We start from the raw sequence: 26,636 nt of genomic DNA on the forward strand, positions 1-26,636 counted from the left end.
TACTGACCATCAGTTTTAGATGGGACTAGATTTTACAGATGAGGAGAGTAGTCATTGAGAAATTGAGAGTTGTGGTTCAAGAAAAGCCTGGTTACAATGCAATAGTTAGTAACTCAGAATGAAGGGGGAAAAAAGCATCATGAAAAGGTGAAGCCATCAAATCCTGACCCTCCCCCCACCCCAGAATGTGACAAACATAATAACAAAACATAATACTCTATGACTGTGGATTTTGCATCAAGAATATTGCTGTCTTTGCCAGTTGGTTCTTTTAAAGTGTATCTCTTTGCTCTAGGTCCAGGACATAGACTTTGATAGAAATGGTATAATAAAGTAATTTTAATCATTTTGAAAATACATAAATAGTGAATTTCAGAGGATAATTATAATAAAACAAGATAATTATGTCATTATACAAACTCATATCACTGGCTTAAAGGGACAAAAAGAAAAAGTAATAGAAATATTTGTGAAGAGGAAAAAACCTATATGAATAGTTATGAAAGTCATAAAAAGAAGTCTAATGTTATCATCATGGCCTCTATTTCACCTAGAAATGTTGTGTTATAAATGTATTGTGCCAGCATAAACAGCATTTTAATGGCAAAATTTTGGTACAGGATTCGAATTCACATTAAGGAGGCCACATGATTTGATGAGCACTGGGTGTCATACACAACTGGTGAATTACTGAACACTACATCTGAAGCTAATGATGCACTATATGTTGGCTAATTGAATTTAAATTAAAAAAAGAATTTGCATTCAGTTAAGTCATGTGTCAGTAATATCCTTTACAGGATACAGTTGTTGACCAGAGAAATTCGAGTTCATAGCATGTCTTTTGGAAACTGAGAGCTTATATTTTAAATTATTCATTATAAGAGAAAATGAAATTGAGTTACTCAAAACATATTCTCATCACTGAAAAACCCAGAGAATATATACTAAGATCATTTTTCAGGTGTTTAAGTAAGGGAATTTAACTCTGGTTGTCTGGAGGAAGCAGCACATTTAATAGGGCACAAATCCCCTTATGACTTTGGTAACTGGGTCCTCCCTGATGTATTTTTGGTTCTATCTACGCAGTGGGGGAAATGGCCTATGCCATAAGAAAAGCAAAGATTGGTAGGCTCAATTCCAAAACCTTATGGCCAAGCATCTGGTGTATGTTAAGGGCAATTGTTTTCTCCCTGAATTCCTGGGAAGATCAGTAAAGATAGGAAGAATAAGAAGGAATCAGGAGAGACCTAGTGCCCCAGGGCTTCATAATCTGTGTTTACCCAGATGAAAGGACTGTGTACAGCCTCTTGAGAGTATTTTCTATTATTAAAAAAAAAACAACACCTGTACTATCTTGAGTAAAATGGACAAAAAAAACCAACCAAACAAACAAACAGAATTTAGGCCTAGATCTATAAAGATCTTCCTACCAATATTATGTAAGCCTTTTTAGAACTACTTATAATATCTGGATTATTCTCCAAGGCCGTATGCTGGTGTATTTAACCCTATAATAAGGATAAAACTAGTTGAGCTAGATAGCAGCTGAGTCCTAATAGTTTAGACCTAACTGTAGAAAAGCAGTTTCAGGCCAACTTATTCCTAATCCAATCACTAAAAATCCAGCACATTTTTGCTGATCAGATGTGTATCTGAGAACATCACTGAAACAAAGGTATATCCTTTCCTAACAGAAATCTCACAAGTTTATTTTTTTCTTAATTCTTTGATATTCTTCCCACTTTTGCTCTCCTTTAAAGTTTTATTATAGAGCAGCTGAATACTTACGAGTGCATTTTGCAATTAGCTAGTCCTAGATGGTTACTCAAAACATTAATTTGCTGAAAGTGAAACATTCCCTAGGTAATTTAATGGGAGGTCTGAGATGAAGAGCTGTCACATATACTTTACATTTTTTTCTGGGCTAAACCTGTTGTGGCCAAGGTCAATGGCCAAGAATTTATAGGGTTCCAGCTGCTCAATTTTTGGTGTGTTAGTAAGAACCAACAATTACTTTCTGAGGCAAATCCTGACCTTACCCCTGGAAACTCCCTTCTCTGACATCCTAGAAATGGGCTGTGTCCTCATGCCTGCCCTTGCTCCAAGCCCCAATCTTCACAATGGGAAGACACCCCCTCCATTGGCTCTGCTAACCGTGAAGACCAGCATTCTACATAGGACCAGCAGCCTCCAGTCTGTTACCTCTCACTGCCTTTTAAAAGTGCTGCCAAGAAAAACTTCATATGGTAGAAATTGCCTGAAGATGATCTAATACATCCTTCTTCTTAATACAATACAAGCTATCCCAGTATTGAGCCAGCTTGTCTGAAGCCACTGGACTCATGTGGCCCCCAGTGGAACTGCTTGTCTTTGAATGCCCCTGGACTCTACTGAGAGCATTATAAGAAAGAGCTCCATGATGAGTCTGGCTAAAGGTTTATCAATTATCTTCATCTTTTCTGAGAACCAGCTCCTGGTCTCATTGATCTGTTCTTTTTTTTTTTTTTTTTTTTTTTTAAGTTTCTATATTCTCTATTTCTTCTCTAACTTTATGATTTCATCTTCCTTCTCCCGGATTGGGGTTTGATCTTTTTCTAGCTCCTTCAGGTTTAAGGTTCGTTGTTTTGAAATTCGCTACTGTGTTTACTTTAAAGATATGTTGAGGAGGTCATCGATTCAAAAAATATTTTATTCCCTGCTGCATATCAGATACTGTTCTAGGTACTAGGGAAACCATGAACAAAATAAAGTTTCTGGGGTGGTGGAGTTTATATGAGAGTTGGAGGAGGCACTCAGAGTCAGTGAATGGGTGATCCGTGCCAGGAAGGAAAACTAAACCCTGATGAGAGGTTAGAAAACGACAGCGGGGCGGGGGGGGGGGGGGGGGGCATAGGGGGAGGACTTTAAATAGAGTGGTCCCGGAAATCCTCTGAGATAAACTGATACTTGAGTAGAGACCTGTGTGAGGTGAAAGAGCCACAGGCTCTCCAGGGAAGAGCACTGCAGCCAAAGGGAATGCTAGACATGGAGGCCTGGAAGCTGGACGGTACCTCAAGTGATCACACTTGTTGTTACAAGAAAGCCAGAATGACCAGGGTGGTACAAGCAAGGAGGATGATTGTAGGAGACAAGCCAAGAGAGTAACAGCAAGAAGACCTTGAAAGGCCTTAAACGGCAGGGTGTAGAGTTTGGACTTTCATTTTGAATGGAAAAGGGAGCCAGTGGAGGGTGTCAAGCAGAGAAAAAGATATAAATAAACTTCTGTTTTTAAAGGATTGCTGTGGCTGCTCTGGAAAACAGGCTGTAGAAGGGCAAGGATGGAAGGAGGGCATAGAACGGAGGCCATTGCAGTCACCATGTGAAAGAACGTGGTGGCTTACATTGGCAGTGCTGGAGATGGTGAAAAGTGGTCTTATTCTGGATTTGTTTTGAAGATAGCGCTCACTGAATATGATGCCAAGTTACCTAACCTCTGTTTCCCCTCTGTAAAGTAGCAATAAGAGGCACTTATTTTTGGGCTACGAATATGTGCAATGCAGGGGCACCTGGGTGGCTCAGATGGTTGAGCATCTGACTTGATTTCAACTTAGGTTGTGATTTCAGGGTCTTGAGATCAAGCTCCATGTCAGGCTCTGAGTTCAGCAGGGAGTCTGCTTGAGACTCAGTGTTTCTCTCTCTCTTCTCTCTCTTCCCCCTCCTCCTTCTATCCCTCTCCCCCTCTTTGCCCCTCCCTCCTCAAATTAATCTTTAAAAAAAATGATGTGCAATACATAGAGCAGTACCTGGTATAAAGGAAGTACTCTCTGTGTTTACTCTTTATGTTATTATTTTTATTATTACTTTTATCCTCATCATTATGATGATGATAAGTTGGATGTGAGATGTGACAGAGAAGTCAGGGATAGCTCTAAGGCTCCTGTCCTGAGCAAAATGGAAATATGGAATTACATTTTATTGCAATGGGGAAGATTGGAGAAAGACCAAGTTCTCACAGTGGTGGGGATTTACATGATTTAGTGTTTTCTTTGTGCGTCTATATTTTCCATTGCTCTATAATGCATAATTGTATATTAGATTATCAAAAAATAAAGGAACTAAAAATCTAATCAAGTAATTCTAACCCATTGATCCTATAATTTATATTCACCCAATGGGATGGTTAGAAAGTTATTTTTACTAGCCTAAATTTTGTAAGACTCTTTCTACAAACACCAAATAGGGAAAACAAAAATCATCTCTTCCTAAAAATAACACACGCTTGTCTTTCTCACCCTATAGATGACCCAATTTCTCCCTATACGGGCTGGCTGTTGACTATTACAGAGACCAAACAGCCACAGCCCCTTCCCATGCCTTGTACTGGAGGATGCTGGGCCCCTCTGGTTGACTATCTTCCAGAAACGATCACTCCCCGGGGTCCCCTCCACAGGTAAGTGGCATGTGTGGGTAGAGGAAAATGACTGCTAAACTTTGGCTGGACTTTTACTCCTATGAGAAGAGAGAAATCATTCCAGGTCCCACCAAATGAAATGACCTTTAAATCAGAGGGACCATGCACGACTTGAATTGCAGCTCTCAGCATATTTGTAGAGTTTGGTTGAATATTAACCAATGTGCAAAGCTGCCCTTGCTACATAAAATTTTTCCTTGATGCAATCTGGATATGGATATGCATTCTGTGATGATTTTTAGGCTGTAACTCTTCCTCCCTCAGCTCTTATTACCAAATGACTAGTAAGACTCCTTGTGGTGTGATCAGCTCAGCCAACATTTCATCATTTTGTGGAGTTCTGTGCTATGTCAGAAACTAAACTCCATTTCCCTGGAACAAGGGTCTTTTTTTTTTTTTTTTAACAAGGGTCTTATATAATTCTTCAGCAGGGCTTACAGGTTGTATTTATGACTTAATAACTTATCAATGTATTTCCATCTTTTCAGAAGTTACATTAATTTCATCATGTCATTGATTAGGTGCAATATTGCTGTTATTTTTATGACTGAGATGGTGGTGGATCACAGTGTGAGAGAAGATTGGGCTCTTCATCTACCATTATTACTTCATGCTGTCTTCTTAGGTAAGATTGGCTCTAGAGGAATTCTAGCCAAAAGGGTCAAAAACCTATAGATGTAATCCAGAGAGCTTTTCTTTTACATTTACATCCTGCTTTCCTCATTTCTGAAATATTTAGTCTCTTCCATTTTTCATTGCTTCTATGTGACATCTGCTCTGCAATTTTAGTTGATCAGCCATTGTTTAAAATTGCCCTATTACTGCACTATAGAGTGGTACCTCTCTAATGTTATAAAGATACCCAAAACAGGTGGGGCTCTTTGAGGGTCTTCGGCTAGCTGTGATTAGTTTCAAGCCATGATACACTGTTGGTGCACAGAGAGAAACAATATAGAGCACAGCCAGCCAATCACTGAGATTTTAAAGTAGCCAAATTGTAGAGCAAAAAAAGTGGGGGGGGGGGGGGGGGGAGAGGAACAAGCCAGGAAGACTCAGAAGTTTAGTTACAGAAAGATGAACAAAGTTAGAATCCTTCAGTTAGCAGAGACATCCAGGGAAGACAACATCCCAGGAAGAAGGAATGCTAACCATGTCAAATGCTACTGAGAGGTCAAGAAAAGTCCATCTATCAGCATTTAATGAGAACATTTGATTTAAGGAATAAAGCATTCTATTTTTCCTAAGCCCAACTTCTTTATGTTGGTAACACAAACAATAACAAAGAAAACCGAACATTCTTTTAACATGTTCCTCCTGAGTGACTTGGAATCTTTACTATCCCTGGAATCTAAACAAGCTTAAAACTTGTTTGTACTAAGAGATTTCACTGTTTTGTTCCAGGTTTGGACCACTACCGGCCTGAAGTCTTTGAACACAGCAAAAAATTGCTTCTTCACCTCTTGATTGCCCTCTCTTGCAACAGCAGTTTTCATACCATTGCTTCTGTGCTCCTACAGACTCGAGAAATGGGCGAAGCTAAGACTCTAACAGTTCAGCCAGCTTATCAACCAGAGTATCTCTACACAGGTAACAAAAGGAGTGGCAGAGAGCCTGAGACAGAATCACAAATGCAAAGATGGGGTGTTGGCAGAGCCCAAATTAACTCCCCTAGTGTGATTACCTCCCAACTTTCCAAGCAAGCAAGTAGCAGCACGATAAATATGCACCATCTCACCTGATGGTTAACTTGGTTCTCAAAATCCTTCTTCATTATTGAATACTTTCAAATGTCTTTTTCCTTATTATTATTATTGCTTCTCTCATTAAATATGTTCCTACTGATACACTGAAAATTAAGATGTCCTTTGGCCAAGAGCATCAGTCTCAAACACTGAAGGATGAAAATCCACAAAACAGTGACCTTTTCCATCACCTTGAGAGCAGGTCATTGCCAGGGTGCCAGATGTATCATTTGTGTACTTTCCAGCTTCCCTGGGGGAGTTTTCACTTTATTAAGTTACTGACTTTTCTGGAAGGCACCATGACTGGAAGTCTACTAAGAATCATTGCTATTTTGAAACCAAAATTTTCTTAGAAATGGGAACAGGAAGCATTAGCTGAATCATGTTTGAGTCAAATTCTGCTGTGTCCAGGTATTTATGAAAACTTTCCCCAAAGGGTTGACCTTTGGGGTCAATGAAACCAGTGGTTTTCATTTAGAATCAAAACATTTAATATATCCTAAAATGATAATGAATTAACATTGCTGAATATTTTGTACATAATTTTGGCACTGGATATGGTGTGGTACTTCCTGTGTAACCATGTATTTTATTCATAATCTTGAAAAGGATGTGCCGTACACTCGGTGCTTTCTTGTCCTTTGACAGACATTAAAATATTTCTTTGGGGAAAAAAAGATATTTCTTTGGAAAACAAATAGGAAGTCACTAAGTCTGAGACATAGGGACTACCGACCTTCATTTAAGCCCTTTATTTTAAAACAAGCTGCACGTTATTGAAAATAACCCATCAGGGCACCTGAGTGGCTCAGTGGTTGAGCATCTGACTTCGGCTCAGGGCATCCTTTCTACAGGGAGCCTGCTTCTCCCTCTGCCTGTGTCTCTGCCTCTCTCTCAGTGTCTCTCATGAATGAATAAATAAAATCTTAAAAAAAAAAAAAAAGAAAAGAACCCATTAATAGCCAGAGACACAAAACTCTCTTTACTAAAGGTGTTTAATTAAAAGAATCTGAAGACCTCTGGCTGTCCTAACCCCCCCAGTATAAGGATGTATTCCATTAAGCACATGGTCTTAGACTGAGAATAGTTAATGTCCATTAAATTGGATACCTCTGAATGCATCAGTTTTGTATTCACTATACTAACCGATGTGGCATAAAGTGAGGATTTACAAAACAAAACATACCATAGTCAAGACAGCAGATACCTAAAATGATTGAATCTGTAGCATACATGGAATAGGCATACAAAGAGTTTAGAAAATGTATCTTCTTCATAAACATTTATTAATAGTTATTGAACACCTAGCTTCAACTATGGTTGCTTTCAAATCCAAACTAAAAACTTGTGTGATAGAAATTATTGTCTTAATCTTACTATAATAGGAAATCAAGGTACAGAGAAGTTATATAAACTCCCTGAGATTGCATAGTAAATGGCAAAGATGACATTCAGGCCCAGGGCTCCTCACTCCTATTTCAGGGTATCTATCAGATACACCAGAACTATGGACTTTTTATGATTATTAAGTAGGATAAAAGAGATGGTTATGTATATACATTTTCAAACCAACAACATACCCAGAGATATAAAACGATAACTAAATATGAGGTGGGGAAAAAAACATAGTATTTGTTTATACCATATTTCTTTGATGAGATATAATTTATTAAAACATTAATATGCACATAATAGTCACAGTTTTAAGCTCATTTACTCAAAATATTATGTAGAGCTCATCAATTATTAGGTGCTGGTATCCTCAAAAATGGTATCATTTTACCGATTTAAGTAGTCTAATACCCAGGAATAATTTATGAACAGCACAGTAGAATCCAGATGTATAGTGGAAATGTTTGTGGGCCTATCCACACGTGTGTGCAGGTGCACACAGATGCATGTACACATATACACATCCACACACATGCACACATACCACTTCTTTTGTAGAAAGCATCAGCTCAAACATCAGAGTAGAAAACAGCAAATCACACTCCTATTACCAAAAACACTCTGGTTTACATGGCAGTGCAACTATTCCATAAGCAAGGAAAGAATATCAGCCTCATTTCATCATAACCACAGCCAAAATCAAATGTTTTCTCCAAAACATTTAAATAACTACACACTTCTGTTTGCTCACCTCCTAACCTCATTAAGCACCCTGCCTAGCACATTCTACCATGACTTTCTTGTCCTACCAGGTGGCTTTGACTTTCTGAGAGAGGACCAGTCATCCCCAGTGCCAGATTCGGGGCTGAGCTCCAGTTCCACGTCATCCAGCATCAGCCTGGGGGGTAGCAGTGGGAACCTCCCTCAGATGACCCAGGAGGTGGAGGATGCGGACACAACTGCTGAAGCAGATGAGAAAGCAAACAAGCTGATTGAGTTTCTGACAACCAGGTAGTGAGGGGTCAGAAGACAGGGGCCTGTTTCTGGGTTGGTCTTTTGGGGAAATGTCATCACATTAAAACCCCACAGGTGGAAAAGCAAGCCCATGGTTTTAGCAAAGCCTTCTTTTCTCTTCTAAATTGTATCTGCTATGGTCTGTGTACCAGGCAGATCCTGGCAGAAGTTGTCTAAGATCCCACTGATGGCACAGTTGATGGGCAGGAATTTTCACGTACAAAGACAACACAGCAGATGGAGGCAGGACACAGTAGTGCCCCACGGTGAGGGATGACTTTAATTGTCTATTAGAGCTGCCAGGATCTGGGAGTTCTGAGACTTGGCAGAGAACATCACTCTAGAAACCAAATATATTAGCCACAGTCGACCCAGGAGCAGCTGCAGAGGGGATCATTGTCTGCTCATTTAATCCAGAGTCATTTATAAATGGAAGTCAGAAACAATAGGAAGCATGATAGGAAAGGAAGCCAACTGATGATCAAAATCAAGAAAGACTGAAAGCAATCCTGTTTTTTCAAGTCTTCTGGTTCTTCTACTGAACAATTTAGTTTGTAAAGCTTCAGAATTTCTAGCACCCCAAGGTCCAGTATTTGTATTAAGAAAACCATGCTTATCTTTGTATGGGGGGAGAAGGGCTATCTTTTCTCAGTGCATTAAATCCCAAAAAGTAGTCTGCATAGATGTTATCTGATATCCACATAATTTTTCTGTCTTCCACAAATGCACCAATTAGTGCAAAAAAGGAAAAAAGCATTTTCTTTCCTCAATTAATGATTCAGAGTATTCTTTGCAGTTCTCAGTTCAATATAGGATTTAATGAACAGGAAGCTTCAAAAGGGGTTGATAGTGCCTACAACCAGGGTTTCTCAAAGACCTGAATGGTTTGTGGAGAATGAAAGTATGCTTACCACTCAACACTGTCAGTACCACGTGTTGGGAAGAGTGTTTTCTGAAATTCTCACATCTGGCTGCATCCTGTTCTTGTTGAAAACCAAGTAGCTATCAGAGGCTGTATCTTTAATTTGTTCCTGCAATATTTGGCAGCCTAATGATATGCTTCTGATAAAAGCATTATCTCTGCAAATCTAAAATGTACAAATAGATTGTACAAATGTACAAATCTAAATGTACAAATAAAATTAACATTTTATTTTGACAAACGTAGTATCTATTATGTGTAAACACTGTTCTGGTGAATTGAGAGGTTTTAATTCTATGAGTGAATTTTGTGAGGTTTTCATTTTGTGAGTAAAACATAAAAGTATGCTCTTAAGCTTTATAAGACTAAAATTTACCCCCACATTAATCAGTAAAATTTAAAAATCCATACTGCGCCTTTGGAGTTACAACTGCATACATGGTTTTAAAAATGCAAAATGATTATATTCATTATATAGTGATTATATAGTCATTATATAGTTATATTTTTTAACATTTTGTATGTTTTGTATAGTCATTATATAGTTATATTTTTTTAACATTTTGTATGTTTGTATGTTTTGTATGTTTTGTTTAAGGGCATTTGGTCCACTTTGGTGCCATGAAGACATCACACCCAAAAATCAAAATTCAAAGAGTGCTGAACAGCTCACTAATTTTCTACGTCATGTTGTATCGGTATTTAAAGACTCCAAATCAGGTACTTTATCCTCTTTCCCCAAATATCACTTACAACATTTTCTGTAATGGAACATATTCTTCCCATTATAACCATACATTTCATATATGTGCATGTGTCTGTCTGTCTGTCTGTGTGTGTGTGGTTCTGCATTTAGCATTGATAGCAGAAGAATATTCATAGGGGAGCTTTGAGGCTTAGTTCAGATGTGCCTAATTGAATGATTGTTAATGTCACATATTCTTGCATTATATTCTATCAAATAATTCCCAAAGGTCACTGTTCTCCTTGCTTCATATACCTCATTAGAATTAAACTATGCCTTATAATATTAATTTTATTTAGAGAAGGCCATGACACAACACACATATGAAAAGATGCTCAAGGGGATCCCTGGGTGGCCCAGCGGTTTAGTGCCTGCCTTTGGCCCAGGGCGCGATCCTGGAGTCCCGGGATCGAGTCCCATGTCAGGCTCCTGGCATGGAACCTGCTTCTCCCTCCTCCTGTGTCTCTGCCTCTGTCTCTCTCTCTCTATGTCTATCACGAATAAATAATCTTAAAAAAAGAAGAAAAGATGCTCAACATCACTAATCATCAGGGAAATGCAAATCAAAACCATAATGAGATATCACCTCACACCTGTCAGAATGGCTAGAATCAAAAAGACAAGAAATAACAAATGTGGGCAAGAATGTGGAGGAAAAGGTACCCTCATGCATTGTTGGTGGGAAGGTAAACTGGTGCAGCTACTGTGCAAAACAGTATGGAATTTCCTCAAAACATTAAAAATAGAAATATCAAATGATTCAGTAATTGTGCTACTGAGCATTTATCCAAAAAGAAATTGAAGAAAATGAAAACACCAATTTGAAAAGATACATGCCCTCCTGTTTATTGTAGCATTATTTGCAATAGCCAAGATATGGAAGTAATCCAAGTGTCCATCCATAGATGAATAGATAAGGAAGATGTGGTATGCATGTATGGATATAGATGTAGATATATATTCATTCCATATATATTCCATTATATATAATATACATAATAAACTTACTATATAATGGAATATTATATAGCTATAAAAAGGATGAGTGTTTTTTTTTTCACCATTTATGGCAACATGAATGTACCCAGAGGATATTATGCTAAATAAAGTTAGTCAGATTGAGGGAAAAAATCCAATATGATTTCACTCATATGTGGAATGTTAAAAAACAAAACATGAATAAACAAACAAAAGCAAAATCAGACCTATAAATAAAGAAAACAAACTGAAGACTATGAGAGAGAAGGGAATATGGATATGAGCAAGATGGGTAAAGGGGAACAGGAGATACAGGTTTCCAGTTATAGAAGGAATAAGTTACAGGGATAGAAGGCACAGCATAGGGAATATAGTCAATGATACTGTAATAGTGTTATATGGTGACAGATGGCTGCTCCCCTTATGGAGAGCATCACATATAGAGAAGCTGAATCACTGTGTTGTACACCTGAAACTAATGTGACTGTATGTCAAGTATACTCAAATTTAAAATTTTGCCAAAAAAAAATAAAATAAAAAATAAAAAATAAAAAATAAAATTTTGCCAAAAAAAAAAGAACAAGAGTAATAATTATTGACTGTATCAAGACTCAACTGAGAAAAATAGTGAGACTTGAAAACTGGTTAAAAAACAGTATCTTGTGATCAAATGTTTTTAACTCTGAAAGTATTTGCTAATAATTCCTGTACCAATGATCATTCAGTATTCTGAACACAGTGTGATTCTTATTTACACTATCGTAGCATCATGATGTTTAAGCCCTCAGCTGTATACCATTCAGATTCAACCTGGCCTGGGCTGATTTGTGTGTGAAATCTAAATTTGATTCCCCAGCATGATGCAACAACTGTCCCTACCTTTTCCCCCCACATCAGGCTGGCCATATGAAAGATAGCTCACTGGCTTTCCCCATTGCTCTGATAATTAGCACATCTCACAATTGAAAACATTCCAGATTAGCCACATCTCTTCTCAGTATCAGAGGGTGCTTTTGAAAAAACAAAAAATACTGATAAACATGAGAAACTCATTTCAGAAAGAGGATTGACATTTCTTGTTTTGAATTTCTCCTTTGGAATGTTTTTGAAATATTAAGACCTTTTCTATCGGTATTTCCCTCACTTAAAGTCATTTAATAACTGAAAGGAACCCAAAGGAAGAAATGTATATTGTTTGTGTGCAAGACATTAATTTGTCTAAAACTTCTGATTATATGAAGATAAGAAAAATGAGAAAACACACGAATCCCTTTACTGTGTCCTTAGAGGGTGCTGGTTTCCCTGTACAGCCCTGCTTTCTGCCATTTCCATTGTAACACAACACATGTGTTTATGGAAACGCTTGTATTAGTCAGGGTAGCATAGCTGGTATAACACACAACCCCCAAAATTCAGAGGCTTAACACAGGAAAAGGTTACTTCTGAATCACATAATGAATCAGTGTAGTTGTTTTTCCAGTGGCCTTCCATATGGCGCTTCAAAGACTCTCCAACCTGTGGGTCTGTCACCCGCATCACCCCTGTCACTCCCGTTGCTCAGCGGCCTCCCCTCAAATTCCTCATCCAGCCAGCCAGTGGAGGAAGAGCGTGAGTGGAGAATGACTCTGGAGGAATTTGCAGCATGCCAGGCTCAAACATGGCATCCAATGCTTCTTCCCACATTCCACTGGCCAGAACTCAGACGTGAGGTCACACCTAACCTCAGGAAAGCCTGGGAAATGCAGGGTGCTGTGTGACACATCAAATAGCCTTTCTTTAAGGACATTGTCAGAGTTGTACTGGTGCTCTACAGTCCAGCAAGGATAGTTCTAGCCTTCAGGCCTATTGTGATTTAATTAAGTTTTTGTTAATCAGCCGAGGTCCTGACCCCACACGTAATAAAATTAAGTAGGAAAATAAAATAAAGGTAACAAATTCTGTTTTAAAATATCCATTCAAAAATTGTGAACTGCCTGTATGGGTTTAATCCTGTATTTACTACCCTGAATATACACATCTAAGTCCATTTTTCAGGACTCTGTTTGCTCTGCAGGAACATTTTCTTATATAGTCTATAGGTCCCTAGGGTCAAACAGCCAGGCAGCAGCTAAGAACAATGACATTAAATTATCCCTCCTGATTCATTTTTATGTGATGATCAAATATACCACAGAGCCCTCTAGATCACAGAGATAGTCAAAATCACTGTTTTCATCATGTCCTCTGACTTTGTAGTCAGATTTCCTCCTGCAGAGAGACATAGCAGAGAGTACAGATTGTGGCCCAGAACTCAATCATGCACTTTGCCTTACATTTTTATTTCCATCTGATTCAAGTGGTTTTCTGATGACTAAGATGACCTTCATGCTATTGGAAGAACCTATATTCAGACTAGAGTTTAAACGATGGCTGCCTACTTGGCAACGCTTACATTTCAATATCTGCATGTTTATAGACTACTCTGAAGAGCGATGACTTTGATATGGGCTTTGGTTGTGTTTTGAGTTGACTAGATCCACTAACAGCTTTCTTCTACATACACAAGTACTCTGAAAACTTGGTCATAACAAATTCTCTCATGAAAACTGGACTGAAAGTATTCCATGCAAAAAGTAGTTCAGAAGAAAAATGTAGAAAAAATAGTAATGCAATAAACAAAAAGACGATATTATGTATCAGACACCATACTAAGCATGTTTTAAATTGTTGAATTTCCACAACTCTAGGAGCTAGATACTATGATTCTCCAGTTAAAAATAAGAAAACAGGGATCCCTGGGTGGCGCAGTGGTTTGGCGCTTGCCTTTGGCCCAGGGCGCGATCCTGGAGACCCGGGATCGAATCCCACATCAGGCTCCCGGTGCATGGAGCCTGTTTCTCCCTCTGCCTATGTCTCGGCCTCTCTCTCTGTCTCTCTGTGACTATCATAAATAAATAAATAAATAAATAAAATTAAAAAAAAAAAAAAAAAAGAAAACATGCTCATAGAGAATACATTTCTTTCCCAGAGTCCCAAAACCCCTTGTTCAAAACCAGGACCATCTTGCTCTAAAACTTCGGATTCTTTCTACTACACTATGCCTCTTTAAGATCTATCCAAATTTGGTGGGGTTTTATTTTGTTTGATTTTAAAATGGTTAAACCCTAGACAATACCACCAGGAGGCAGCTCTGTGCAGGTGGCCTGATTTGCATTGATGCCCCAGGTTTGCAGAGTACCGGTTGACCTACCTGTGGCCTCTTGGTGCTTAGGTTTCCATCTGGAGCAACACCTGAGTGAAGTTGCTTTGCAGACAGCCCTTGCGAGCTCCTCGAGGCACTATGCTGGTCGGTCTTTCCAGATATTCCGGGCACTCAAGCAACCTCTGTCAGCACACGCCTTGTCTGATCTTCTCTCCAGACTAGTGGAGGTGATTGGAGAACATGGAGATGAGATTCAGGTATGGAAGGAAAGACCACTGAAGTCATTCTCATTCTCGCTTGTCAAAGATGAGGCCTTAACAGCTTCCTTTGAGCCTTCTTTCTCTTGCCAATTATCCCAACCATTTGGGAATATACAATTTATTTTTAAAATTTTTTAGAGGTTAGCTTTTTTATATTTACAAAAAATACTTCAAGGAGCATTGTTCTAGAAATCCAGTGGATATTGTTTTCTTGAGCCAACCACTGAAAAGCCCTTGGAGACTCCTTCTTGGTGGTTTTGTTGTTGGTTTGATTTGACAGAGAACTGAGGAATTATTTGTATTGTATTGTCTTTTTGCCACCAAGCTAGGATGCACTGATGCAGTCTCCCCACCTTGAGAAGGGATCTCTGTTGTATCTCTGCAAAGCATTACCCTTCTCTGTATAGCCAGCCTTCAGTACACTGAGAAGAGCTGGAGGAAGTAATGAAGAGTTAGGTACCACAAGAAGACTCTGTAGGTAGAGCCCAAGGCCTGGGGAGCAGGTTGAAAGCAAAGAACATTGCTGGCTCTGTAGCTTGGGCCAAGCCCTTCTTTCCTTTGTTTTCCATTAGAAAAGTTACTTTATCCCAAGGGACCTGCACACCTCTTAACTCTAGCCTTTTTTCCTCTTTCTGGCCATAGGATGTGCTTTTTTCAAAATGCCACTAAGGCCCAGCCTTTCTCATATCTTAACTCTAAATCTCTGGTCAGACATTGCCATTCTGCATTTCAAATGCCTACCATCCCCCTCAGCAAGGAGCCATGATTGCCCCTTTAACCTTGCCCTCCCCCTATTGGATTTCAAATGAGATTAATCTGTTCAGGACCTCATATCTAGGAAAATAAATCTTTGTGATTACCTGCTTACTATTAAGCTATCTGAATTTCCTAAATGGCCCTTAAAATTTGTTTTTAGACTCAGTAAGTTCAAGTAGCAATGACTGTCTAGCACTCAATGGTATTAACATTAGACTTGAATAAAGTTTGCTTTAATTAAATTTATCTTCAGGATGTGAACAGGAGTTTTGAGCAGTACAAAATGTTATCTTTGCATGTCTGGCAGGGTTATGTAATGGAAGCACTCCTTACGTTGGAAGCTGCTGTGGATAACTTGTCTGACTGCTTGAAGAACAGTGATCTCTTAACGGTATTATCTCGGTGAGAAGCAGCTTAATGACTTTTGAAATCAAATATGCTGGACTGAATATTTGAGAGATACCTGGATTTGGGCAAAGTCCAGAGGAAAAATCTAGTTTTTGATGTTTGAAAAGTTTGGTACTTTTTCTTTAGTTAAAAAAAAAGTTATGGCACACTCATATATACACGTATAAGTATTTTTAAACATCGGGAAGATAGAGGAGAAATGCTATTTCTAAAAAATAGAAATATCTTGTTTTTTCATTTTTTGTTCTATGTCTCTGAGTACTTTTTCAAATTTTATATAATAGTTATCCTACTTTTTGCATTGTAGATAGAAACCAAAACTAAATATTATTTTTTGAATGAATATCTACAAAACTCATCTGAATCTGCACTATAAAAACAGCTGGAATTAATGTTGATTTTACTTGAATAAATTCCTATCTTAGATCTTTCTTTTTTATTTTTGTTCCTTTGCTCCTGCCAATGTTTAATTACCCATTTCAAATCATTCACAATTTTGTATTCTGCTTATACAATTGAGCTCATTTTGCTTGAAATTGAGTCAGTAATGTTATCATAAATCACACTGAGCCTTGTTTCATTTTTAAGTTGAGCATTTTTTATGGATAGGTAATTTTAGTATAATTCCTAACATCATTCATATTTTTCTATATAAACCTACAGATTTATCTAAGTCAGTAAGAATTTAGCAAGAATGTTGATAAAGAGTTTTATCTATTCAGCCTGAAATGGGCTTAGAGATCATTCCTTGTAGATTTTTTATAAGCATAAAAAATTTCCTTTGATGCAGTTAACTAACTTTTTTCTTTCTAGATAATATCCTTTTCATTTCTGTTCTTATTGGTCAGTTAATAGAATATTAAGCTTTGTGCCTATCAGGAATATTTTATTTCTAAATTACTCCTGCCCAAAGTCAAACAAAAAATAAATGAATGATCAGTAAACTTTACCACCAACTGCTTGCTCTCCTTTAGCTTTTCAGTAAGTGTAAGTCACTATTAGGTTTGATTGTTGCTTTGTTGGTGAAGGTTCTCATTGTTTTGTTTTTTATAACTTTAAGTTTAGGAATAGAAAATTTATTCCTGCAGGTTAAAGGGTATGGGGAAAAAAGAATAGATAGGATTGTTCCAAAGAATGATTTCTCTCCCTTACTGTTTGTCAGTGAATCTTAAAAGGACTGGCACTTTACTGAAGCATGTTGGCTTTCTGTTGAAATTTTTTTTATTTTTTATGTTTATACCCAGCTCTTCATCACCAGATTTAAGCTCTAGCACTAAACTAACAGCAAGCAGAAAGAGCACAGGACAACTGAATGTAAACCCTGGGACAGCCAGTGGCAACACCACAACCACAGAACGGAGCCGGCATCAAAGAAGCTTTTCTGTGCCCAAGAAGTTTGGAGTTGTTGACCGATCCTCAGACCCACCTAGAAGTGCCACCCTGGATAGAATTCAGGCTTGTACCCAGCAAGGCCTCTCCTCAAAAACCAGAAGTTCATCTTCCTTGAAGGACAGCCTCTCGGATCCGTCACACATAAATCATCCAACGAACTTATTAGCCACCATCTTTTGGGTCACAGTGGCCTTGATGGAATCAGATTTTGAGTTTGAATACCTAATGGCCTTAAGGCTGTTGAACAGACTACTGGCTCATATGCCGCTTGATAAAGTTGAGAACCGAGAAAAACTTGAGAAACTCCAGGCACAGCTGAAGTGGTCAGACTTCTCAGGGTTGCAGCAGCTGCTGCTCAAAGGATTCACCTCCCTCACCACCACTGACCTGACCCTGCAGCTTTTCAGTTTGCTCACACCAGTATCCAAAGTATCCATGGTGGATTCATCCCAGGCCATTGGTAAGGCCAACATCACTCATTCTCCTGAAGTTCTGGAAGTGGTTGTGTTTACATTTAGTGTAATAAGATAATGGACTTCGTACTTTCAACAATTCTGTTTAGAAATGGTTCTTTGGGAATAGTGTCATTTCTTTCAAAACTATACATAATATAAATCTTAAAATTATTTAAATTGTAGAAGACATTTTTAAAGCAATAGCGTAAAAGGGGCAGAAGCAATATATTAGTTATTTCTTTGTGCTTTACAGATGAAATTGCAGACACTGTCAATTTATTCCATTATTCTTGTACAAATAAAACATTTTTGCTCTTTTTTTCTTAATTCCTAGATCTTTTTTGTTTTCTTACCTTTTTATCACCTCTTGAAAATTCTCTTGATTTCATCATTTTGAATGAAGCCAAATCACCAGCCATATTTTTAATACCATGGCATGGGGCCCAGACTTCTTTTCATGAAGGTAGAACTTAACATGATGGTACTAAGCCATTACTTAGCATTTTAAAAAGCCTGTTTGATACATTACATGAGTGAGACTTAAATTGGTTGGCCTATGTCTTCTCATACAAGCTTTTCTTAAAATATGGTTTTTGATAAAAGTTTTAAACCAGAGCTTCAGTTCCTTTTAATCTGCTTTTTAAAATCTGTGCCAGTCATCCTTTTCACAGTCCATAACAATACAGTCACTGTCTCAGAATTACAGATCTACTTCAGTGCCTCCTCTGTAACTGGTGTCATTGTGGTTGTACATTTTTTTCCTGGATTTTGTGTTAGATCATAGTAAAACTGTTCAAAAGACTGCTTTTGCATCACCTTAGCATGAAATCTGCAATATTCCTTCCTGCTATTAACAGTTAATATGTACCATATTCAGTATGTCCACTGCATCTTCTCTGATCCAGGATTTCCACTGAACGTGTTGTGTCTCCTGCCCCAGCTGATCCAGCATTTTGAAAATCCCAATCAGTTTTGCAAGGATATAGCTGAAAGGATTGCTCAGGTATGATTTCTGGCTCCATACTCAGGCGGATCCATACAGGCCTTCAGGAAGGTCCAGTGCTAAACAGAGATTGCCCCAAAAGGGAAATGAGTTTCACAAAACCTGAAAATCATAACTGATATGGCTGGTAGTTTATATCTCTGAGTAGCTAATGCACATTGTCTTGTGGTTTCATTATTGATCAGACAGGTGGAAAGAATCTGAAAATCTTATTAGCTAATTATTAAGATAAGCACTTCTGCAGCTTGCAAAAAAAAAAAAAAAAGTATCAATATGTTTTCCAGATTCCAGAGCAAAATTGCAAACATATCTTATAGCAAAATTGCTAACACATCTTCCTATTCATAAGGCTATTTTATCCCTAATTTATTATCTTCTCTTAAAAGGTGTGTTTGGAAGAGAAGAACCCCAAACTTTCCAATCTTGCACATGTCATGACCCTTTATAAAACACACAGCTACACGAGGGACTGTGCCACATGGGTCAATGTGGTCTGCCGATACCTTCATGAAGCATATGCCGACATTACCTTGAATATGGTGACCTACCTAGCCGAGGTAAGCTCTTCAATTAAGGATAAGCCTATTATAGTTTTCATGGATAAAATATTTATATGGAATGGATAATCTCTTATCTTAATTTATTGTCTATTATATATTATCATAGATGCTGTATGGAATCATCTTAAATCCTCACAACAATTCAGTGATTCAGATACTATCATAACAAAGAATCTGAGGCCAAACCAGATGAAATAATCTGCCATATCTTTAAAGTGGCAAAGCCAGCCTTTATACCTGTCTCAAAAACTTAAATTCCTTCTTTTTCCTATGCTAATGCTTGCCAGTACATTCCAGAAATGGGGAAATTTTATCCTAATTACTCCAGGTGTTCAAATCTTACTTAAAAAGTTATTATGTGTGGGCACCCCCGGTGGCGCAGCGGTTAGCGCCTCCTGCAGCTGGGGGTCTGATCCTGGAGACCCAGCATTGAGTCCTGCGTCAGGCTCCCTGCATGGAGCCTGCTTCTCCCTCTGCCTGTGTCTCTGCCTCTCAGTCTCTCTCTCTCTCTCTCTGAATAAATAAATTTTTTTTAAAAATGCTTATTAAAAAAAAGTTATTATGTGGATTGATATGTTTAATGGTTGTTTGCTTTGAACTACTTAACAAAGCATATATTTAGAAGTAAACCTTTTATCTTCATCTTTAAGTTTGTTTTTAAAAATGGAAAGGGATTTTCATCCTTATACAAGTGTGTTTCTAGTACATTCATTCCAAGGCCCTGTGTCCATTGATGTTGGAAATACACAGCATATTGGACAAGTGATGAAATGTATTCTGTGTAGCACCTCGGGCCACTCACTACCTTAATACACAAGGTCATGAAATCTATGAGAGAAATGGTCTCAAACAGCCACCTTGGTTTAGCGTGTTCACCATTGCTTTTCCTTGGGGGACATGCATGCATACCTCTCGCCAGGGCCTTTTCAGAAGTGATGAGGACAGTACATTCTAACTTTTCTTATAGTTATGTCATGAGTACAGGGTGCGGATAGGTTAGAGAATCAATCATTCTCTGCAAGGCTCCACAAGACTGCACCCTTGTACCTGGTAGAAAGGGTCCTTGCCCCATTTATCAACATTGATAGTTGATCTTGCAGGATTTTGATTTGCAATCTGGGTCAGCAATACATAAGCTGCATTCAGACTGTCAACAGCCAAGGGTTTTCCCACACCCCATCTTTGGCACTTTAAGGAGCCCCTCTTATATGCCACCCTGTGGCTTTGGATAATCACCTTGGTCCCATATGTCCCCACAAGAATTACTAAGAAACCACACACATACCTCAGCTCGTAAGAAATACCAGATAACTGACACCTGTGCCCTTGCTTACAAAGGCAGATGATGACAATTTTAAAAGTGAAGCGTAAGCTAGCAAGAAGATAAGACTTGTTCGGATCACTAGACAAAAGTTTCAAAACTACAAATGGTATGTGGCAGATACACACATACATGTTATCCAGACAAAAAAGGAAGGAAACACTGACACACACCACAACCTGGATGAACCTTGAAAACATTATGCCAAGTGGAAGAACCCAGATGCAAAAGGACAAATATAATAGGATTCCATTTGTACAGGGTACCTAGAATAGGCAAATCTGTAGAGATAGAAAGTGGAATAGTGATCCCTAGGGGTTGGGGACAGGGAGTAATGGGAACTTCACATTTTACAGTTAACAGTCTTCGTTTGGAATGATGAACAAATCCTGAAAATAAATAGTGGTGATGGTTTTACACAACAGTCCGAATGCACTTCATGCCACTGAACTGTACACTTAGCAGTGGTCACAATGGCAAATTTATGTTATATACATCTTACCACAATGAAAATAAATAAATGAGAATGGATTACCTAATTTGTCCTCTTCAGGCTTTGTCACAAACTGTCACTGAAAATCTTATTATGAACCTAACTTCCCACCAAGCATAGTACATATTAACTCTTACTTCAGGTACTCATGTATTCTTTCAGGTGTTGGCCAGGCACATACGTATAATCTTAGGTAGCTATGATCAGTATTGCCTGTGAACCTGCTCTGTTCATGTGACATTAATTCTGTGTGTGTATTTTCATATGTTGGCATAGCTCATATAGTGTCACTTTCAACAACTGTGATTCTAACAGGTTATTGTAACCCAGTGTGCTTAAACATCTCCCCTGTTGCTTATATTCATAATTTTTTTTCTATCACAAAGGGACCTTTTATGTAGACTTCTTATCAGATAATATCCAGGTTATTTCTTCTGGTGGCGTTTTCAAAAGTAACTTATCCAGGTTGAGGGCATGGGTACATGAATGTGTTTTATGGTTCTCTACACATTTGGGAAATTGGTCTTGACAGAGATTTCCCCTATTTACAATACTGCCAACAGTGTATAAACCTGGTTTCCCACATGCTCGCTATATTTTATTATCCTTTTTATGCCTCTTTTCAGTTTTATATTTTTATTGTTTAAAACTTTAAAATTATTCCCTTTATGTATTTCCTTTATGTATTTCTAAATAGTGTTCATTTTCCCACACAATAGATTTGCATAATTGTTCATTTCCTTGTGTGTTAACTGCTCAGTTGTTTCCTTTGGCCTCTTTTGATGTGGAATTTGAACATTTATTTGAATTATCTCTATACTTCTTTGTTTGGAACAGTAACCTTTGATCATGATGTGTGTCACATAAATTTTCTCATTAGTTTGCTTTCTTCTTTGAAAATACTGTTGATACCATAGTATATGTCCATAAAAGAAAATTTGGTAGGTACAGAGAAGTGGGGGGAAAAAACAGGAGGGGGAGATAAGAAAAATCACCCAAAATAGTTATCTAAAGAGAAACACTGCTAGCATTTTGTTCAATTTCTTTCCATTGTTATTTCCATGTAACACCCACCCATTCACTTAGACTTTGACATCATCTATTATACAGAAATTGTATATCCTTCCTCCTTCACTATTTAGTATTATCTGATATCCTTTACTGTCTTTAAAAATGTCATTCTCTTGATTATGTGGTATTTCATCAGACAATTTAGCATAATTTTTTATCCATTTCCCTAGTGTTCAACATTTATACTGCTTATAGAGCTTTCTTGTTTAGTTTTTTTGTGGGTGTCTTACCATTAAAAATAATGCTTGGGTGGAATCTCACATATAAATCTTAGTGTCTATCTCTAGGTTTGGAAAAGTTCCTAGAAGTATAATAACTATTTCAAAAGACATAAACTGTTTTTAGTACTCTTGATGTCAATTGCCGAATTATCCAAGTTACTCCCCACCAGTACTGACTGTTATCACTTGGGAAACCTTGCCAGTTTGATAACTAATAACTTGTGCCTTTTGTCTTAATTTGTAATTTTCAATAATTAGTGGTATTTGGTGCTTTCCTTTTGAGATTTATTTTGTGTGTATTCCATTTATGAATATTGTATCTATATATTCAGGTGTACTTACATTGCATTTGTTTTTTTTTTAATTTTTGAGATTTTATTTATTTATTGGAGAGAGTACAAGTGAGCATGAGTAGGGGACAAGGGGAGGGGCAGAGGAGAGGGAGAGACAGGCTCCCTGCTGAGTGCTCAATCCCAGGACCTTGGGGATCATGACCCAAGCCGGAGGCAGATGCTTAACCAATTGAGCCATCCAGCTACCCTACATTACCCTTAATGATATCTTCATTTCTTTAGTGGTTAGGATTTTCCATTCCTTTCTAAGGAAAAATGCAATCATAAAGGTGTTGGGAGACACTGGTCCTTCTGTATGAAAAGGCAGGTGTCACACACCAACTGACACTGTACCTTGCTTCCCACAGCTGCTGGAGAAGGGTCTCCCCAGTATGCAGCAGCCCCTCCTCCAGGTGATCTACAGTCTCCTCAGCTACATGGACTTGTCAGTCGTCCCTGTAAAGCAGTTTAATGTGGAAGTTCTGAAGACCATTGAAAAATATGTGCAAGTGAGTATCTGGATGTCTTCACTTATGAACAAGGATGTTTCCAGAGAGTCATTCTAGAAAGACTGGAGATTTGTAGCTTGTACTTGGCTGCAAAGTTATCAGGGTGCCAGGCTGCACATTCATTTATTGGCATCCTTAACCCACTGAGAGCAGTCATTTGTGGTGGTTGACCACACTCCAAGTGGTACAGTAAGAAGAAAGACAGGACAAGCTCTGGTGAATTTCTGAGCCCTCAACGGATGTGTTTCTGCCTCTTGGGGCCTACAGACTGGGTATTAAAAGCAAACACCTGGCTGGGAGGGGCCAGCAGGGTTGAATCTGTAGTATCCTATTTCAAAGAAGGAGAAGAGAGAAGGAACTTAGATGTGCTAGGTTGTAGGCCAGGTGTTTCCACATGCAAAGTGTTAATTCAGGGGTTAAAATGATCACTTTAGAGTTGAGAGAAGTCAGGTTAAACAACTTGCATAAATGTGTTGAAAATACTACAAAAAAACAAATGCAGGGGTGTACTCTGTGAGTTGCAGACTTCAAGGGCAGATGCTAGATTCTATCTGGTTAAAATCATCCACAAAGCCATACAGTGTAAATTAGATATTTTTTCCCTGTTGTCACTTCAACATCACATTGCTTGCAGAAATTATTTACTGCTAAATATGATTCCAAGCCTTTTTTAGTTTCTATTTTTCGAGTTGCATTTCTACAAAAATCATTTATGCAGGTAGTAAGCATTCAGTACACTTTCTCACTTCACGGAAGTCCTGGGAGCCAGGGGTTCGGTTCACATTTTTCTACAAATCATGTGCCCTTGATCAAAAGAAAAAAATTGTTTTACTAGGCTGCCTATTCTCACTCAGGCCTGTGGGCTATCTCTGTTATTCAATATCTTATCTTGAATGATGGCTAATTCCACATTCAAATCATGACCTCCCTTGTACAGAATTTAACAGTGAAGGAAATATGGTTTATTTCATGTGCTCTTATTCCAAAGGCTGGGTAAATAATATTAATAACTTTTATCAAGTTAACTTATCTATGCTCAGTATTTTTGTGGAAGAAGCCCAGTTGGCCTGGGGTTTGTCAGGGAGACAAAGATTCCAAAACAAAGTGAGTCTTTTAGGAATAGTAGGCCTGTGATAAGCCAATAAGGAGAGGAAGGGCATTCCAGGACAGGGAATAGCATAAGTAAAGACACAATGGCAAAGAGAGCTTGCCTAGTGTGAAGATCTCCAGGGGCAGCCTGAGGTAGGGGATATTACTCCTGTAGGCTGTGCTTAAAGAGTGTGGACTCCACCCTGCCCACCAGAGGGAGCCCTTGAAGAAATTTAGGCAGGGAAGGGGCATGGTCTGAAGAGTTCTAGAAAGATCACTGTAGTTGGGGTGGGTATGCTGGACTTCAGTAGAAGTCCAAGCCAGGAGACCAGTTAAGAGGACATTGAAATAGTCCAGGCAGAGGCCAGAGAGGATTCAGCTGATCCAGTGCCAGCAGGAATACAGAAGATGAAAAGATGGGAGCTAACCATGCCTCCCAGAGTCCTGGGTTAGATCATGAGGAAGGTTTGAAGTGAGAAGAGAAGCGCCCAGGGAGCAAAGGAAGCAGCAGGAGCCAGAAAAGTAGGAGAAAAACTAAGGAAGACTGGAAGCTGGAATCAGGGAGAGTTTTGAGAAAGAGTGAGTGGTCAATAGCATAAATGCATTGGGGATTGTTTTTGTTCAAATGGAGGAGGTACCTTATTGGCAAAAATGGTACCTTGTCATTTTAAACTTCTGTTTATTTGAATATGGACAGAATTTGCTATTTTTTTATTTGCTTATTTCCTAAATGTATCCCCTCTTACATATAAATTGTATTTTTGTGTCATTGGCCCTTTACGTAAGATAGAATTTGTGGCACTGTTTTCCATCAGGGAAGTCTGACTAGTCGTGAGAAGGGAGCTGGGTCTTACATACAACTGATGAATCACTGAACTCTATCTCTGAAATGAATAAAACACTGTATGATAATTAATTGAATTTAAATTTTTTTTAAAAAGGTTCAGTTGCTAGCAGTAGACTCGTTTTTTGTTTTTTGTTTTTTTAATGAAATTGTTTCTGATCATTGAATGTCTTATTCCCTTCAGAGTGTTCACTGGAGAGAAGCTTTGAATATCCTGAAGCTGGTAGTGTCACGATCTGCCAGCCTCGTTTTGCCTTCCTATCAGCACAGTGACCTCTCAAAGATAGAAATACATCGAGTGTGGACCAGTGCCTCTAAGGAATTACCTGGAAAAACCCTAGACTTTCACTTCGATATTTCAGAGGTATGTTATCTGTTTCTGTCAACCTTAGCAGGGAGAATTAATAGCAAAGATCACAACTAGTTGCCTGGGAAAGAGACACTTATTTTATGTTTATTTCAAACTAAGTTTCCTAAGGCCTAAATTAGGTTGTTTTTTAAGAACACATCAAGTGTCATATTCATTAGGGCTCTCAGTTGACAGCCTCTAAAAACAGAAGTGAGCACCCGTTATTTTTTAAAGGATTTTTTTAAAAGATAACTTTAAAACAGAATGATCTTAAGCATGTTTAAAGCATGACCTTTACTCCTTCTTTACCCAACAGGTGTCATGTCCTATCTTTATATCCACAACTTTGCTGTCCAAACTCCCAGCCAGACCAGCAAATGACTGAGATTGACAGGAATACAGAATCTGCCTTTACAGTTGCTTCCCCAAATCATGCTGCTTTTTAAACCAGTACAATTATCTAAGGTCTTGCCTCGAGGAAGAAGGGAGGGAGGAGGGAAGGAACCAGTGAACCAAACTAAAGAGTCAAGGAAAGAAGAGGGGGCAGAAAGTAGCCAGGTCTACCCCCTGCTGCATGAATGGACATTTGGGAGGCCTGTACTTAGTCTAAGATGTACAAATACTTTACTTTCCTGTCTCATGTACCCCATGCCCCGTAACCTCGCCAAAGCAGAAACTACTTTCTGTCCATTTTGTAACCATGGTCTGGTACAGTGTCTGGTACAAGAACGGTACTTAACAAATATTCTTCAGAACTGCTGAATGAATAAATTCACTGAAAGAATAAACCAGATCTGGTTATGTGAAATTTATTTGCTCTATTAAGTAGGTTGTAGCCAAGTTGGGTTTCTTCACACAACGGTCTCATTGCCCCTTCAGTACCAAGGTTGAGATACTCTTTTGCTGCCCTCATGATTCCTGCATCTGTATTTAGTATGTGTATGATATTAAGGTATCCAGTCAATTATTTTTTAAATTTTTAACATTTTTTTACATTGCTGAAGGGAAAAGCTACTTTTATTCCTTGACTGAAGTCAGTTCTGTTCGAAAGGGGCACAGAAAAGAAGCAGCCAGTCGGCTGCACACCCCAGGAACCGAGCTGCTCCAGAATAAAAAGCTGGAGAACCAGATGAAGAATTTCCAACT

General features: G+C 38.3%; 1 protein-coding gene and 1 long non-coding RNA gene across 12 annotated transcripts in view; one reads left to right on the plus strand and one right to left on the minus strand.

Moving 5' to 3' along the window:
- LOC121497033 overlaps positions 1-14,594 on the minus strand; it is a 54,023-nt gene extending 39,429 nt beyond the window's left edge. Inside the window, exon 1 of the long non-coding RNA XR_005989386.1 lies at positions 14,476-14,594. This is a non-coding gene — a long non-coding RNA (uncharacterized LOC121497033). The remainder of the gene's footprint in view (positions 1-14,475) is intronic.
- The window catches only part of FRY (FRY microtubule binding protein), a 434,668-nt gene that overhangs the window by 354,431 nt on the left and 53,601 nt on the right, over positions 1-26,636 (plus strand). For all 11 annotated transcript variants that reach the window (XM_041766014.1, XM_041766015.1, XM_041766017.1 and 8 more), the window contains 12 exons: positions 4,282-4,432; positions 4,975-5,078; positions 5,855-6,040; positions 8,400-8,598; positions 10,122-10,243; positions 14,497-14,684; positions 15,751-15,845; positions 17,096-17,703; positions 18,604-18,701; positions 19,088-19,258; positions 23,068-23,208; positions 25,326-25,505. In XM_041766014.1, the coding sequence (XP_041621948.1) occupies positions 4,282-4,432; positions 4,975-5,078; positions 5,855-6,040; positions 8,400-8,598; positions 10,122-10,243; positions 14,497-14,684; positions 15,751-15,845; positions 17,096-17,703; positions 18,604-18,701; positions 19,088-19,258; positions 23,068-23,208; positions 25,326-25,505 (2,243 nt within the window). The remainder of the gene's footprint in view (positions 1-4,281; positions 4,433-4,974; positions 5,079-5,854; positions 6,041-8,399; positions 8,599-10,121; positions 10,244-14,496; positions 14,685-15,750; positions 15,846-17,095; positions 17,704-18,603; positions 18,702-19,087; positions 19,259-23,067; positions 23,209-25,325; positions 25,506-26,636) is intronic.

Source organism: Vulpes lagopus, chromosome 8 (assembly GCF_018345385.1).
Source record: "Vulpes lagopus strain Blue_001 chromosome 8, ASM1834538v1, whole genome shotgun sequence".
NCBI lineage: Eukaryota > Metazoa > Chordata > Mammalia > Carnivora > Canidae > Vulpes > Vulpes lagopus.